At 44.1% G+C, this 18,685-nt stretch overlaps 1 protein-coding gene across 4 annotated transcripts in view; it reads right to left on the bottom strand.

Moving 5' to 3' along the window:
• gk5 (glycerol kinase 5) overlaps positions 1-18,685 on the bottom strand; it is an 86,415-nt gene that overhangs the window by 20,560 nt on the left and 47,170 nt on the right. For all 4 annotated transcript variants that reach the window (XM_043702789.1, XM_043702787.1, XM_043702790.1 and 1 more), the window contains 5 exons: positions 17,808-17,869; positions 17,526-17,599; positions 15,151-15,211; positions 13,331-13,457; positions 11,811-11,915 (listed from right to left, as the gene is read on the bottom strand). In XM_043702789.1, coding sequence (XP_043558724.1) covers positions 11,811-11,915; positions 13,331-13,457; positions 15,151-15,211; positions 17,526-17,599; positions 17,808-17,869 — 429 coding nt within the window. The remainder of the gene's footprint in view (positions 1-11,810; positions 11,916-13,330; positions 13,458-15,150; positions 15,212-17,525; positions 17,600-17,807; positions 17,870-18,685) is intronic.

Here is an 18,685-nt window from a genome sequence, read left to right as displayed (position 1 = left end):
CGTATGGAGTCAGCTACTACGAGGGGGCATAGCTTTAAATTAAGGGGTAGTAGGTATAGGACAGATGTTAGGGGTAGATTCTTTACTCAGCGAGTCGTGAGTCCATGGAATGCCCTACCAGTAGCAGTGGTGGACTCTCCCTCTTTATGGGCATTTAAACGGGCATTGAATAGGCATATGGTGGATAGTGGGCTAGTGTAGGTTAGGTGGGCTTGGATCGGCGCAACATCGAGAGCCAAAGGGCCTGTACTGCGCTGTATTCTTCTATGTTCTATGTTTCTAACAAGGATGGAGGTCCTGAAGGCAGATTTCAGGGAGTTAGAAAGGAAATTTTTAAAACCGGCAGATCCTTAAGCAGTAATCTCAGAATTAGCCCCAGTGCCATGTGCCAGTTATTGTAAGAAGAGAAGGCTTGAGCGACTGAATATGCGGCTGGAGAACTGGCGTGGGGACGGGGGTGGAAGGCTACGGAATCTTGAGGCACTAGGATCGGTTCTGGGGCGGGTGGTACATGTACAAACTGGATGGGTTACATCCCAATAGGAACTGGGACTGATATCCTCACAGGGAGATTTGGGAGCGCTAAAGGATCTGGTTTAAACCAATTTGTTGGGGGAATGGGAACCAGAAGGGTAACCCAAATTGGATGGGAGTTCAGCTGGAAATAGGGGGAAAAAAAAGTGTAGGAGATGTGAAGACAGGTGAAACAAAATTAATCATGGAGCATGCCTCAAATGAGGAATGATGTCAAAAAGACAAGTTAAGGGCTTTCTACTTGAGTACTGCATGTAATGCTGAAACTTTATTGCTGGAACAGCACAGCAGGTCAGGCAGCATCGAGGGAACAGAAGATTCGACGTTTCGGGCACATGCCCTTCTTCAGGCATGTGCCCGAAACGTCGAATCTCCTGTTCCCTGGATGCTGCCTGACCTGCTGTGCTGTTCCAGCAATAAAGTTTCAGCTTTGATCTCCAGCGTCTGCAGACCTCACTTTCTCCTACTGCATGTAATGATCTAAACACAGAGATACTTGTGTATGATCCAAGTGTCATTACAGAAATATTGCTGCATAATGGCCAGAACTGGGAACAGAAACAGCCTTGAATATTCAAAGTTTAGGATGGACAGACGAGAAAGGAGAAAGCAAGTGGAGTTGTGATGATAGTAAGAGATGGGATTAGCACGCCAGTAAGGGAGATCTCATGTCTGAACAACAATGTGCAGAATCCGCTTGGGTGAAACTAAATACAGTAAGGGTCAGCAGACAATGTTTAGAGTGATTTATAAACCATCCGTCAGTGTGATTGTGTGGGGCATTAATCAGGAGATGAGGGAAGATTGTAGCACATGTAACACATGCACCAGCTTAACACGGATCACTTCAACCTGTATACAGACCGAGTAAGCCATTTGGGCATTAAAATGATGGAGGACAGGTTTCTGGAGTGTGTTACAGATGGTTTTCTAGAGCAGGATATTGAAGACCCAATTATAAGATATACTATTTGAGGTCAAGTATGACGACATTTTTAAAAAAGGTCTAATTAATAGTCTTATAAAATAATCTTTAGGGATAAGACCATTATGTCAGAAAATGAGGAGTTTGATCTGAAAGATGGGTTTTTAAATTTGAATAAAGCAAACTAAAAAGGCATGAGGCACAGGTTGGCTGAGCTGGATTGGGAAGAATATTAAAATGTATAAACATACACAGTCAATGGACAGTATTTAAAAGCTATTACACAGTTTACAACAACTATATTTTTTCAAGGGGCAAAACATCAGAAAAGGAGAGTTAACCCCCCGTACCTAACAAAGGAGGCGAAGGAAAGTAATAAATTTAAAATCAGGTTTAAAAAAAGTGGGCAGAAAATAAGTCATAAATCTGAAGATTGGGAAGTTTATAGAGTAATATGGACAAAGACTAAGAAACTGACAAGAAAGCAACTGAATACAAACACAATCTAGAAAAATACAGAAAAAACTAAAAGCTTCCAGAGATACCGAGAAGGGAAAAAAATTGTTAAACCGAATGTGGGTCCCCGCCCCCACCAAAGCCACTCGCCTGCATTCTGCTGACAACCCCCCCCCACAGAGGGGGCGTGGACCTGACCAGGTAGTCACGGAGGGAACGGTCTTTGTGGAAAGCGGAAATGGGTGGGGAGGGAAATATACCCCTGGTGGTGGGGCCCGTTTGGAGGTGGCGGAAATGTCTTTGGATGTTTTGGTTTATGTGAAGGTTGGTCGGGTGGAAGGTGAGATCATTTCCCATTGCCACCGAGACATTAACCGCCTAAACGTGTCCACCCCCCTCCCTGACTCCAACCTCTCACCCTCACAATGCGCAGCCCTCCACTCCCACTGCTCCAATCCCAACCTCACCATCAAGCCAGCGGATAAAGGGGGCGCAGTGGTAGTCTGGCGCACCGACCTCTCCACCGCTGAAGCCAGTCGCCAACTCGAAGACACCTCTTCCTACCACCCCTTTCGACCATGACCCCAACCCCTGACCATGAGCCCACCCCCATCACCAAATCATCTCCCAGACCATACAGAACCTCATCACCTCAGGAGATCTCCCACCCACAGCTTTCAACTTCACAGTCCGGGAACCCCGCACTGCCCGGTTCTACCTCCTTCATGATCCACAAGCCTGACCACCCTGGCCGACCCATTGTCTCAGCATGCGGCAGTCCCACTGAACTCATCCCTACCTACCTTAACACTGTCCTATCCCCCCCTAGTCCAGGAACTCCCCACATACGTTCGAGACACCACCCACACCCTCCACTAACTCCAAGACTTCCATTTCCCCGGCCCCCAATGCCTCATCTTGAGCATGGATATCCAATCCCTCTACACCTCCATCCGCCATGACCAGGGCCTCCAAGCCCTGTTTCTTCCTCTCCCGACATCCCCAACAGTACCCTTCCACCGACACTCTCATTCGTTTGGCTGAACTGGTCTTCACCCTTAATTTCTCCTTCAAATCCTCACACTTCCTCCAGAACAAAGGGGTAGCCATTGGCAGCCGTATGGGGCCCAGCTATGCCTGTCTCTTTGTTGGCTCCGTAGAACAGTCCCATCTTCCGTAGTTACACCAGCACCACTCCCCACCTCTTCCTCTGCTACATCGATGATTGCATTGGCGCCACCTCGTGCTCCCGCGAGGAGATTGAGCAATTCATCAACTTCACCAACACAGCCTCTCCATCTCCATTAATGACGACTGACTTGACACTGACTTTTTTTTTTTTAAAAAACCCACCGACTCCCATAGCTACTTTGATTACACCTCTTCCCACCTACCTCCTGCAAAAATGCCATCCCGTATTCCCAGGAGGACCAGTTCCACCACAGAACACACCAGATGGCCTCCTTCTTTAGACACCGCAATTTCCCTTCCCACGTGGTTAAAGATACCCTCCAACGCATCTCGCCCACATCCCACCCCTCTGCCCTCAAACCCCACCCCTCCAACCGTAACAAGGACGGAACGCCCCCTGGTGCTTACCTTCCACCCTACCAACCTTCGCCTAAACCAACTCATCCGACGATATTTCTGCCACCTCCAAACGGACCCCAGCAACAGGGATATATTTCCCTCCCCACCCCTTTCCGCCTTCTGCAAAGACCATTCCCTCCGTGACTACCTGGTCAGGTCCATGCCCCCCCCAACAACCTACCCTCACTTCCTGGCACCTTCCCTGCCACTGCAGAAATTGTAAAACCTGCACCCACACCACCTCCCTCACCTCCATCCAAGGCCCCAAAAGGAGCCTTCCACATCCATAAAAGTTTAACCTGCACATCCACCAATATCATTTATTGTATCCGTTGCTCCCGATGTGGTTTCCTCTACATTGGGGAGACTAGACACCTCCGAGCAGAGCGCTTTAGGGAACATCTCCAGGACACCTGCACCAATCAACCCCACCGCCCTGTGGCCCAACATTTCAACTCCTCCTCCCACTCAGCCGAGGACATGGAGGTCCTGGGCCATCTTCTCCACCCGACGCCTGGAGGAGGAACGCCTCATCTTCCACCTCAGAACACTTCAATGCCATGGCATCAATGTGGATTTCACCAGTTTCCTCATTTCCCCTCCCCCCACCTCACCCCAGCTCCAGCCTTCCAGCTCAGCACCATCCCCATGACCTGTCCTACCTGCCTATCTTCCTTTACACTCCACCCTCCTCTCTGACCTATCACCTCCATCCCCACCCCCATTCACCCATTGTACTCTTTGCTACTTTATCCCCACCCTCACACCCCTTTATCTCTCAATTATCTCTCCACTCTGCAGGCTCTCTGCCTCTATTCCTGATGAAGGGCTTTTGCACGAAATGTCGATTTTACTGCTCCTCGGATGCTGCCTGACCTGCTGTGCTTTTCTAGCACCATTCTAATCTAGACTCTGGTTTCTGGCATCTGCAGTCCTTATTTTTACCCTGTTAAAAGCATAGTCAGGGAGATCCAAGATGGTGATGACCCAGCAAGTCTGAGTCTGTAGTAATCCACCCAAAACTCGGGCAAAGTGGGGTACCCGCCTCCATTACACCTTCCAAACCTTTCAAAATAGCTTTTACCTAATTTTTTTTTTGATTACTTACAGTGTGGAAACAGGCCCTTCGGACCAACAAGTCCACACCGACCCGCCGAAGCGCAACCCACCCAGACCCATTCCCCTACATTTACCCCTTCACCTAACACTACGGACAATTTAGCATGGCCAGTTCACCAGACCTACACATTTTTGGACTGTAGGAGGAAACCGGAGCAAACCCACGCAGACACGGGGAGAATGTGCAAACTCCCCACAGTCAGTCGCCTGAGGTGGGAATTGAACCCGGGTCTCTGGCGCTGTGAGGCAGCAGTGCTAACCATTGTGCCACCGTGCCGCCGACACGGTCATTCTGCATCTAGCTTGAGGAGTTTGGTGCAGTGCTAAAATGACTAAAGGAAAGAATGCCCGCAGCTTGCAGCAGGCAGGAACCCCTCCCCCATCCGCAGCAGCAGGGACATCCGCGGCCACCTCGGGGGACCTTACCTGCATTGGCAAGGCTGATCTCTTTAATTAAGAAGTGGCAGGAGAAGATCGACGTCTTCATGGAGGAATCCAGGTGGGAATCATTCTCGGTCACGCTGCAAAAGCACGACCGAGATATTGAGAGAGAGAAAAAAAAATCGAACATCGCGTTGGAGGGGCAGAGCTAAAGGCAGTGACCTCAGAAGCTGCTCCAGAGTCGGCTGTGGGCCGGGTGCGGACTCTCGAATAGAGTCCAGGCCTTAGAAGAATACATTGATGACCTCGAGAATCGGGGTCGCCGAAAAAATATTAGTTTGCTGGGTCTTCCCAAACGGGAAGAGGAAGGCCAGACTGCAGTGTTTTTGGAGCAGTGGCTCCCTCAGATGTGAAAGCTGGAGGCTGGATCAGACCAGGTGCAGGTAGAGTGGGCCCACCGGGTTGCTATACACAGGCCCGGATTGGACCAGCGCCCCCACCCGGTCCTGTTCTGGCTTCAGCGTTACAAAAAGCAGCAAATGCTTCTGGAAGCCTCCAGAACCCTTGGGAAGGATCCGCAAGCCATGACTTATAAGGAATCTAGGAATATGCTGTTCCAGGATTTCTCCACAGCTTTGGTCCACAAGAGGAGGGCATTTGATGAAACGAAGAGGCATCTAAGGGACTTAAGCATCCAGTATTCCTTACGTTTCCAAGGGACACTGCCTTTTAGCCACGAAGGATCTGTCTATAACTTTGGATCGCTGGAGAAGGCCAAAGAATTTTTGGACACTCTTAAATAGACTAAGAATTAATTAATTAATCAGTGTGGTCAATGAGGCTGTTTTGACCCCCTCCCCCTGGTCTACCTTTTTTTTCTTATTTCCTTTATTGTTTAATATCGTCTCGGGGGGGGGGGGGGTTACTTACTCTCCAGTATGCAATTTTCTTTTTATTTATATAAGCTTATTTCTTTTTCTGTTATCATACTTAGTTATTACCTGCTGAGATTGTAACTTGATAGTTTTTATATGCTTATACTTGGTATTATTTTTACTAAATGTATCTAGGCATTGGTGTGGAAGGGGAGCTCACTTTCAACTTTAGCTTTATAGCACACTGGAATTTCTTTATTTTACTATGTGGTGCCTGGGTTGAGGGTGGGATGCTGGTTGGGACAGGATACGATAGGTTTACTGATAGGAAGTGATTCCCCTGAAAACAAGGGGAAAAGTCTCCTTTTAAAGGTGTTTTATATTTTTCTTATTTAGAAATAGTTTTTCACTATATTGGCATGAGTGCATTAAAGAACTTTTATTTTTGTGAATTTTCTATGGTCTGTACTCGGGGTGTTGGGGGGGGGGGGGTCTCTGACTTGTCTGGACGATCATGGTTAGTCATTCGATTAAGTGGTGCACCTGGAATGTCAAGGGGAGTAATTCACCAATCAATAGGAAGAAAACACTATCAAACCTCAAAAAAAGATATAGCTCTCTTATAGGAGACACATTTACGGGATAAAGAGCACTTGAAATTACAACAGGGAGGATTTGATCAGGCCTTCTTTTCATCTTTTAGTTCAAAAAGTAGGGAGTAGTCATTCTCGTTCAGATTCTCATTCTCTTTCAAAATTTTATGTCAGATAAAGGATGAATCTGGACGGTATATACTGATCAAAGCCCTTATAAATGGAGAGTGTGGGATTTTTTAATCTTTATTGTCCTCCAGCACACACTTTCAAATTTATAACAGAAGCATTCTCCAAACTGATGGCTTTCAGGGCTTGTTACACAATTATAGGAGGAGATTTTAACTGTATTGTGGACCTGGAGGTAGACAGGATACCCAAGAGTACTGTGGGTATATCTCCTAGATCCAGACAATTCACGGATTTGAATAAGGAACTAGGATTAGTAGATGTGTGGAGGTGCCTTCACCCGCGAGGCAGAGACTTTTCTTTTTATTCTAATCCACCTAAGTGTCACACTAGAATTGATATGTTTTTTGCTCCCTCTCCTTTTCTGAATGAGTGTTTGGCCAACGGGTTTACCCTCGGTCAGCACTCTTTATCATTCACTACATAACATAGTATCGGAAGACATGGAAAGATTGTTTAAAACATGGAATCAGGAATTGGGGTTGGAAATCTCCTCAGAAATGTGGGACGACATTTGGGAAAATGCCAGAAAGATCTTTATCTGTAATAGAACCCAAGCTACTCAATTAAAGATAATCCATAGGACTCATATAGCACCGGAATGATTGGCAAAATTTAGGGCAGGAGCATCTCCAATGTGTCCTAAATGTAAAATAGAGGTTGGCACTCTCACACACTGCTTATGGACATGTCACAAGATCTGCAAATACTGGGTCAGAGGAGCAAATGCTCTGACAGAAATGTTGGGAGCAGAAATTAGGGTGGATCCAGTATCTCTTCTCCTGGGCGTTTCTCATCTTCCCTCCCTGGATGTGCACAGGAAGAAATTATTCTCCATTCTTTCCTTTTGTGTAAGAAAAATATCTTAGTAAACTGGGTAGCTGAGGGCCCTCCAGGACTTTCGAAATGGTATAGGCCAATCACGGGATGTATTCCCCTTGACTTCCTTACAAATATGGTGCATGGGGGGGGGGGGGGATTAATGGGCTGAAAGTTGATAGTCTCCATCCCAGAGAGTGTGGCTAGAGAGCGAGTTGATGCATTGGTAACTATCTGTCAAAACCCCATACAGCGTGGATTTATTTGATTCGATTTACTACTGTTGCACGTAATACAGTGAAAAGTATTGTTCTGCATGCTAAATGGTTTGATTCCTGCAGATTAGAAATTTACAAATGTTATCCCATAAGAAAGGAGCAAGGGGACAGACCAGGGAAACAGATCCAGCCAGACTAGTCTCAGGTTGATGCAAGGAAGTTGATAAAGGACTGTTGACAGATGCAGTATTTTTATATTTGCAAAGGGCTTTTTGGTTCCCCATGGGAAGTTGGTCATCAAAATGAAAGCACACTGCATAAGAGGTACCCTCCTGACACAGATCAATGATCAGAGTCAAAATTAGAGTGGTGCTGGAAAAGCACAGGTCAGGCAGCATCCGAGCAGGAAAATCGACGTTTCAGGCAGGACAGGAACATTTCCTGATGAAGGGCTCCTGCCCAAAACGTCGATTTTCCTGCTCCTCGGATGCTGCCTGACCTGCTGTGCTTTTCCAGCACCACACACTCTCGACTCTGATCTCCAGTCCTCACTTTCACCACAGATCAACGATCAGTTAATGGACCTGCTCCTCGGATGCTGCCTGACCTGCTGTGCTTTTCCAGCACCACACACTCTCGACTCTGATCTCCAGCATCTGCAGTCCTCACTTTCACCACAGATCAACGATCAGTTAATGGACAGAAAAGGCAGCAGGAAAAAATGGGTCAGTCTCACACTGTCAGGCTCGAACTGGTGGGGTATCATAAGGAACAGTACTTTGGTCCCTGCTGTTCACACCACATGTTAATTTGGACCTGGGAAACAAACCAAATGTTCCAAAATTTGCAGATGGTACAAATCTCAGCTGGAATGTGCGTCGTCAGGACGACAAAACATTCTAAGGAGCATTTGGATGGGTTTCGAGAGTCAGCAAGAACATGCAGATGGAATATAATTCGGAAAAACGGGGTTACTTACTTTGGTAGGAGAGAAACTAATGTGCAGAATATTTCTTTAAAAGAAAGGTCTGAAGTGTAGTTGAGCAAAGTGACAAGGACACTCAAACCCTTAAGTCAAACAGTAAGCATCTTGAGCACTGAACAGTTTTAGTCTCCTTATCTCAAGAAAGATATCATTGCCACAGACAGAGTGCAACTAAAGTTCACCAGACTTCTTGTCAGGATGCTGGGACTTTCTTATGGAGAGAGATTAGGCAAACTGGACCTGTATTCTCGCAAGTTTCAAAGAATGAGAAGCGATCTCATTGAAAACTACAAAATACTTTGAAGGGATATAGATGCAGCTAAGACGTCACCCCTGGTTGGGAGCCTGGAACTAGTGGGCACAGTTAAAAAATAAGGGGGATGCCAGTTAGGACTGGGAGAAGGAGAATTATCATAGAATCCCTACAGGCAGGCCACATAGCCCATTGAGTCCACATCGGCCCTCCGACAGCATCCCTCCCACCTCATACCACACCCCCAACCAACCCTATCCCTGTAACCTGGCAATTTTGCACGGCCGATCCACCTAACCCGCACATCTTTGGGCTGTGAAACTGGAGCACCCGGAGGAAACCCACGCAGAGACCTGGAGAAGGTGCAAACTCCACACCAACAGTCGCCCAAGGCTGGAATCGAACCTGGGTCCCTGGCACTGTGAGGCAGCAGTGCTAACCAGAGAGCCACCATGCTGCCCAATTATGTTCTTAATCGTAACTAAGGATAGAATTCTGAAAGATCTAGAAGGTAATCAGAACAACCAAATGGAAATGAGGAATCAGATTGTGCCTAACAAACCAGGTAAGAGTTTATTGAAGGAGGCAACTGGCGTGAATCAAGAAACAGTGTGAATATAATGTGACTTTTAAACTCATTGCCTGTGACACATATACATCCTATGAATGAATTTTAATAAAGGCATTTCGGGTTTGGGATATAGATGTTAAAAATATCTCAGTTTGATAAAACAACAAAGATGCTATAAAAAAGGTATCGATGGCCAGGGGTATATGATATATAACATTAACATGCAATAATAGTTTTATTTAGCTTCATTAAAGTCCAAGTTGGAGAATTATGACCAATTATATAGAGTCATGTAGCTTGGAAACAGATTCTTTAGTCCAATTCCTCCATGCAGACCATAATCCCAAACTAAACTAGTGCACCTGCCTGAATGTAGACAATATCCCTCCAAACATATTTTTATTCACATACTTATCCAAACTCCTTTTACAATTTGTAACTGTAACTGCATCCACCACTTCCTCTGACAGTTAATTCCACACATGAACCACTGTGAAATCCTTCTCTTATCACCTTAAAAATGTGCCCCCATCTTGAAATGCCCCACTCTAGGGAAAAGACACCTGCTATTCACCCTAACCATGTCCCTTATGATTTCATAAACCCCGACAAGGTCATCCCTCAACCTCCCACACTCCAGTGAACGAAATGTCCCAGCCTCTCCTCATAACTGAAACCATTCATTCCCAGCAACATCCTGGTTAATCTATTTTCAACTCACCCCAGGTTAATAACAACTGCTTTCTCAACAGTACACAGAGATAACACATTGCAAATTCATCAGCATGATATGATCACATACAAACGTGATCAATGACTTGAAAAATTGGAAAATAAAAATCACAACACCAGGTTATAGTCCAACAGGTTTACCTGGAAGCACACCAGCTTTCAACACACTGTGCTTCCAATTAAACCTATTAGACTATAACCTGGTGTTGAGAGATTTTTAACTTTGTACACCCCGGTCCAACACTGGCATCTTCAAATCTTGATAAAATTGAATTTTTTTTGCTGAGTTGGGGTGATTTTGTGGAGGTGGAGTAGAAACACAAAGGTCAAAATACAGTTGTGTTCACCTATTAATGTGGTGGCAATTATGAGTCAAAGGGTTGTAGAATTAAATCCTACTCCAGCTTTGATCACGAGCAGCACAGTACTGACAGAGTGCTGCATGGTCAGTGGTTTAGTCTTTAAGCCTGACATGTCTGGTATGAAAACAAAAAGGGAGTTCTCAATATTGCTGGCAACCTTCCTCCCTGAAACAGAAAGGGATGCTAACCTGCTCATTGATTCTCCGAGCGTAGGAACTTGTGCACAGCTGTGTCTCACATCTGTCTACATAATATTGACTCTACTAAAAAAAAATCCATTAGTTAGGAACTGCTTTAGGGCATCCTGTGCCTTAAAAATATCACTGCAAATTTGTTGTTTTGATTGAACAAAGGGTAAGAAAGGGATCATGGCTCTGCTTTAACCCTTTCAATACTAGAAATGGGAATGCTTGATAATTAGAGGATGACAAAAAAATGGCCAGCACTTAAAATACCTTATTGTGCAAAAATGATTTCACAAAACAAAAAGTTGGTAAGGGAAACATAGTCTTGCATCATCACTTCATTAAAGAAAAGTTGTTTTTATTGACACCCAGGCTGTTCTGCTAAAATGCATGTTTCGTTCACACAAATTTGCTATAACATGACTGACGAATTGGGGACACTGTTTCTAAAGTGCGAAGTTTTAAAGCATGCATTGTTTATAACAAGATTCCAGCCCCATTAGTTCAAATGGTGATATGATGCAATTTTTTAATAACACTGGATTGTACAAGAACGGAATCAGAATCCCTACAAAGTGGAAACAAGCTCTTCGGAGGGTCAGTGTGGACTTGTTGGGCCGAAGAGTATCCCACCCAAACTCATTCCTCTATATTTACCCCTGGCTAATGCACTTAACCTACACATCTCTGAACACTATGGGCAATTACATAACTTGCACATCTTTGAATTGTGGGAGGAAACCCATGCAAATACGGGGAGAATGTGCAAATTCCACACAAACAAACAGTCACCCGAGGCTGGAATCGAACCCGGGTCCCTGGCACGGTGAGGCAGCTGTGCTCACCACTGAGCCACCACACCTTCCTGGAACTACTGCATTATAGCGGAACAGGAAGTGACTAACAGATATTGCTCAGCCAGTGTGTGAACAGGAGGTAGTAATGGTGAACTCTAAAACAAGATTTAAAGATATGTTCTCTAAAGACAGGAATAAAATGGACCTCAGTCCAAACCCTCCTTACCTAGCTGCTGGGCCCATTGGATTACTTTACCAGTATCAGAAGCATTTCCTTCGGCTATGTATATAATTTCAGACCCAATCTTCCATCCAACCAATGGATAAAGGCCTGCATTAATAAAATTATACAATAAAAAGATTGATTCAATATCTGAACAATTCTCATTCTGTTGTGCTCCACATTTACATTTTACTTGGAGAGGTAATACAGCCGTTACCAAACTTCTAGCATTTGCTTCAACTAATACATTTTCCATTTTCACAGTCACTTCAATATCTGTCCACAATGGTCACCACTCTTATCAGCCTACATTGGCTTTGTCAAACTAAATGGTGTTATCATAGACTCTGGTGGAATTAAAGGTGAGTGAGTAACTGAAGCAAATAGCACAGGGTATGGAAGCGCTGGTGGGGAGGTCTCCTCGAGGACAGCCTCTGGCTGTACCCTCACCCAGGCCAGGCCAGGCTGACGGCCTACCAGGTGCTTTGGCACCCCAGCCTATTGGATGGCTGCCTTCAGGTACTAGAACTGCCCACCTCAGAGCCACCTCGACTCCATCCCATAGTGGTGGCCTGGCTATTTGTTTTTGAGAGTGTTTTATTTTAAAATGAGTGCTGTGATGATTGGGCATCTTGTTGGTGAGGTGTTCTCAGTGACTTTTACTAAAAACAGGTGCTGCTCTGAAAGTAGAAGGGCTCTGATTGGCTCTCCAGCCTCAACAACCTGCCAATTGTCACAGGTTCAAAGGCGAGAGGAGAAAGATTTAAAAAGGGACCTAAGAGACAACTTTTTCACACAGAAGGTAGGGCATGTATGGAATGAGCTGCCTGAGGAAGTGGTGGAGGCTGGTCTAATTACAACCTTTAAAAGGCACCTGGAATGGTATATGAATGGGAAGGGTTTGGAGGGATATGGGGCCAAATGCGGCAAATGGAACTATATTTATCTAGGATATCTATTTGACATGGATGAGTTGGACTGAAGGGTGTGTTTCTGCGCTGTACATCTCTATGATTAAATGAGATGGGGTCCTGTGTCCATTAATTACTGGATCATTTATGTGGAGGTCTTGACTTTACTAAGTTTCAGAAGAGGGAGGGAGGAGTGTTCCTGGCCACAAAACACTCGCGACTCCTGTCTTTCCCCTCTGTGGAGTGAGCTCAGCCCATTTTGCCAGCAGCATTTGTTGCTCAATCACAAATGTCATTTCTCATTACTGAAGACAGAATAAGGCTGGCTTCATGTTGTGTCTTTGTTTGGAACTTGGAACTTCACACAGCGTAGAATCTAAACATCACCGCGACATACAATGCCACAACTTCGACATGTTTGTAAATTACAAGGTTGTCCCTGAACGATTGGATAATGATAGTAAAACAAAAAAATGCACAGAGAACGATAGGTTGCTTGCTCTATATAACTGTCATACAATAACTTTCACACCAAAGGATTACTGACTGTTTCATGATGACATGACTGAGTCTGAGTCAATGTGATGAAAGAATTAAAACAGATTGCTGTACCTGTTACAGAAGCATGTGGCTTGGTTCCAGTATTGATAGACATGAAAGTGCCTGTTCCCATGGTGAGCTTCACATCTCCTGTTTCAAAGCAGCACTCCCCAAACATGGCTGCCTGTTGATCTGCTGCCTGGATATAGTAAAAGAATGAGGAGTGACACCAGGACTGACATACAACTGCTTGACAAATCCTTTTTATTTGCCTTGATAATTTAACTCTTTCACAATCCACACAGCTTCCTTATTCTTCGGCTGGCAGAACCGGAAAGCTCACACATCCCCGTAGATATCATCAAATCCATGGCACAGTGGCCTCTCAGCGCCAGCGACCCAGGTTCAATTCCACTCTTGGACAACTGCCTGTATGGAGACTGCACATTCTCTCCATGTCTGTGTGGATTTCCTCCCACATCGCAAAGATGTACAGGTTAGGTGGATTGGCCATGCTAAGTTGCCCACACAGTGTCCAGGATGTGCAGGTTAGGTGGATTAGCCATAGGAAAACGCAGGATTAGGGGAATTGGATGGGTCTGGGTGGGATGCTCTTCAGAGGGTCTGTACAGACCCACTTGCCTGTTTCCACAGGACAGGGATTCCATGATTTTATCCTGTCCCAAAGCCAATTAATTTCTTTTCCAAACTCCTCTTGCCAACCATAAATGTCCCCCAGTCACTGGCAGGAAGAGAGAGAGGAAATATGAAGACCAGTGAGGAATGTTTGAGGACTCTGGGAGTATACTCGATGGAGTTTAGAAGGAAGGATGAGAGAGTGTATCTAATTGAAACATACACAATACTGAATGGCCTGGACAGAGTGGATGTTGGGAAGATGTTGCCTTTGGTGGAGAGACCAGGACCCGAGAGTACAGCCTTAGAGTAAAAGGAAGATCTCTTAGAACGGAGATAAGGAGAAACTTCTTCAGCCAGAGAGTGGGGAATCCATGGAATTCATTGCCACAGAAGGCTGTGGAGGCCAGATCACTGAGTATGTTTAAGACTGAGATAGGTAGGATCTTGAGTATCAAGGGGATCAAGGGTTACAGGGAGAAATTGGGAGAATGGGGTTGAGAAACTTAGCATCCATGATTGAATGGCAGAGCAGCCTCTATGGACTGAATAGCCTAATTTCTGCTTCTATGTCTTATGGAAATCCTATTCAATGGGATAATGACTTGGAATACAACAAGCACTAATACTCAAACAATGTGTGCGCCATCTGCAGTTTTCAGGTAAGCATTTCTGTCATGCAAAGAGGACAAAATATTTAAGTTGCTAATTTAGAGACAGTTCCAAGATTGAGAGAGATGAGGAGGAGTTTCAACTCAGATGGTTGAGTGCCTTTGGAACCCCTTACCACAGATAGTTGTAGAGGCAGAATCCTTGTGTATATTCAAAGCAGAAACAAATTCTTGATCAGTCAGGGAATCAAGGGTTATGGGGAAAGGGTAGAAAAATGGACAAGAGAAACATTGGATCAGCCGTTGTGCTATTGAATGGTGGAGCAGGTTACACCAATTGACCATCACTTAAAATAGTCACTTCAAAATCTATCCTTTGAAACATGGAGAATGCATGAAATTTTAGTAATTTCTCTTGTCAAATGTCTGGGAAATACATAAGATTATATTCTACGCCTTTCCAATTTTTTAAGGGCTCAGTAATAAATGCACAGCAGCTGCTGACCAGAAAGCATATTCTTTACACATTGGTAAAACTGCAATTAGAACGAAGAATCCAGAGCAGAGTCCTTGGATATTACACGATTTGGCACTGTGCAAAATTATAAAATTATTTCAGAATATTTAATATTCTGCAGCACTTACCAAAGCCATTATCTGAATAGGGATTCCAAATATACTTTCATCGGTGTATCCAAAATTGCAACTAAAATATTGGGAGAGAAAATACATTGCTTTAATTGAGTTATATGATTTTTTTTAACGTACAAGAGTTTAAATATCAAGTTAGTTACTGAAATGTCGCCAAGTATCTTCTCATTTATTCAGTCATGGCACATGGGCGTCACTGCCTGGGCCCAGTATTTATTGCCCATCCCTAGTTGCCCCCCCCCCCTTGCAATGGTGGAGATGAGCTGCCTTCTTGAACAACTGCAGTCTATGTGCTGTGGGTTAACCCACAATACCTTTAGAGAGGGAATTCCAGGATTTTGACCCAGCAACACTGAAGAAACAATGATAAAATGTACAAGTCAGGATGGTGAGTGGCTTGTTGGGGAACTTGCAGGTGGGTAGTGTTCACATGCATCCGTTGCCCCTGTCAGTCTAAACGGTTAGGGGCCATGGGTTTGGAAGGTGCTATTTAAAGAATATTTGGTGAATGTCTGCAGTGCATCTTACAGATAATACACACTGCAGCTACTGAGTGTCAGTGGTGGAGGTAGTAGATGCTGGTGGATGTGGTCCCAATCAAGGAGGCTGCTTTGTCCTGGATAGTGTCAAGCTTCTTGAGTGTTGTTGGAGCTGCCCCCATCCAGGCAAGTGGGGAGCATTCCATCACACTCCTGACTTGTGCCTTACAGATGATGGACAGTCTTTGGGGAGTCAGGAGGGGAACTACTCTCTATTGGTATTCTGAGCCTCTGACCTGCTCTCATAGCCATTGTATTCAGATGGCTATTCCTGTTCAGTTTTTGGCCAATGGTAATCCCAGAAATGTCGATAATGACAGATTCAGTGATGGTAACACCATTGAATGTCAAGGGGTGGTGGTTGGATTTGAGATAGTTATTGCCTCGTGTTTGTGGAGCATGATTATCATTTGCTCAAGCCTGGATACTGTCCATATCTCTCACCATTTGGACAGGGGCTGCTTCAGTATCTGAGGAGTCAGGAGCTGTGCTGAGACATTTGCATGTTTGACATGAAACATCCTAGGCTGGGTGAAAGAGGACAATTGCAAATTACAATCACCTCGGGAAAAAAAATTCACAAAGGCATCAGTACACATTTGCCTAAACTCATGTCACTTATTTAAAATTATGGACGGCATGACATTCAGTGAAGTGATGCTCATTGAGGTACAAAGAGGTGCAAAACAAAAAAGAGAATTTATTTTTCCACTACAGGATGAAGTTTCTCCCATCTTCTACAATTCTTACCCATGCCTCTTTAAAAATCAGGTATTTCTCCAATGCCATACTCTCTCCTTAAACCTTTCTCTATAGACACGCCAGAAGTACCTTAAGATACAGGGAGAGTACCGAATATGATTTATTTTAATATCTTATCTATTGGAATCATCCTTTCATTTGATTGGAGACAAATGAATATTTATTCCATCTTAGAGCTACCAAGATAAACTGAGATACAGATACAAGAAATTAAGTTTCTTCAATTTCTCCTTTACGCGTTGCTCAATTACACAAAAATAGAGATAGGAGGAGTAAGCCATTCGACCCCTTGTGACTATCTCTTTCTCAAACTCAATGTATTGGCCTCAACCACTTTGTGGTATTGAATTCCACAGGCTTACTGCTATTCTGCAGAAATTTGTCAGCTCAGTCCTAAAAGGTTCACCCTTGATCTTTAAAACCATGACCCTTTTTTAAAATCCTGTAACCCTTCTTCAGAGACCTTTTGAAGTAGGGTCACTGGACTCAAAACATTAACTCCGCGTTCTCTCTCCATAGACGCTGCCAGAGCTATTGAGTTTCTCCAGGAATTTTTGTTTTTGTTTCAGATAGTCAGAGATGTACAGCATGGAAACAGACCCTTTGGTCCAACTCATCTAGATATTCTAACCTAATCTAGTCCCATTTACCAGCACTTGGCCCACATCCTTTTAAACCTTTCCTATTCCTACATCCAGATGCCTTTTAAATGCTGTAACTGCACCAGCCTCCTCCACTTCCTCTGGCAGCTCATTCCATACACACACGTGAAGAAGTTGCCCCTTAGGTCCCTTTTAAATCTTTCCCCTCTAGGTTTGGGCTTGACTATCCTTGATCTTCTTCATCCACAGTTCTTCATTTGAATTTCATGAAATAATCAAGTTCTGTGCTATCAGCAACTATTTGCCCTTTACTCCGCATGCAGTTAATTTTGCAACTGCAACTTGTTAATTCCACTCAATTTTCAGTCCGAATCACAAAAATCTGTCAAATGTCAGGCAATGATTTTAACTAGTCTGCAGTGTAGCGGTAATACAACATTGGTGATATTTAGTTCAGGACTCTTACCTGGTATCCTTCACAGGAGGGAGGATGGACACAGGCACAGAAAGAAGGTTTGCAAGGAATTTACTCCAACACAACTAAAATGATAAACACCAACTGTTATAATCTTGCATGCTGCCTTAAATTAGAGACTGTTTCTTCAGATGAAGAAATTTCGATGCAATGTACCTTTAAAAATAGCATAATTGAACACCTATAAACTGAAAGTTATGTTCAAATTAGAAATATTCCTCATGGAATGAAAATGAATTTTTAGCTTAATTAGAGAAAAAAAAGTCAAGATACCTGATAAGGATCAAACATTGCTGTAGTACTTGCATTGGAGTAATCTGTAGCATAAACAGCACCTACGTATAAAGAACAGCACAGATAACATAATTAAAATGGAAATTGTCAGCATATTAACTTTAACCTTTGATATTAAAGAAACATATTATAATACCTCAATTATTGGTCATATAGGATGGGCACGGAAGCATAGATTCAGCTCAAAGGCTTTAACACAGCAAACAAGCATTCTTGAGAGGGAGCTACAAACTGGTCATTATCAGAAGTTTAATATTATGGATTAAATAGTCTTTAGGAAGGACTGGAAATGGGGAAAGAGGAGAAGATTAACAATGATGAGAGAAACAAAATTTACAGATGGATAAACATAGACCAATAAGGATGAACAGGCAGTGGAAATGTTCCAGTAAAATCAAGGAATAGAAAAGGGACTGCAGCAGTTAAAGCAACAGCTCACCACCACCTCCTTCTCAAGAGCAACCAGGAATGGGCAATAAGCCCACCATCACCCACATCCTGTGAATTAATAAAGCGGTTTGTTTTTCAGATGTGTCTTGTCTGACTAACGTAGATTTTGAGGAAATTGCTAATAAGAAAGATATTGATGTATGTTTATATATTATGGGAGGGGTTGGTTACCTCAGTTGGCTGAATGACAGGTTTGTGATGCAGACCATCACTGGTGTGGGTTCAACTGATTTTTCACTGTATCACAGAACATGTGAATCAGTGATGTTTTGGGTGCTACACGGGCAGACTGTACCATTCAAACTGCATCTGGGCAGCAGAACAGAGTGCAGAATACAGTGTTACAGATGCAGAAGGTGCAGAGACAGATCAGCATTAACATTTGACAGGTCCATTCAAAAGTCTGA

Source organism: Chiloscyllium plagiosum, chromosome 13 (assembly GCF_004010195.1).
Source record: "Chiloscyllium plagiosum isolate BGI_BamShark_2017 chromosome 13, ASM401019v2, whole genome shotgun sequence".
In the NCBI taxonomy this organism is placed as follows: Eukaryota; Metazoa; Chordata; class Chondrichthyes; order Orectolobiformes; family Hemiscylliidae; genus Chiloscyllium; species Chiloscyllium plagiosum.
Note: the sequence above shows the minus strand (reverse complement) of the source record. Positions and strands in the feature narration are given on the sequence as shown.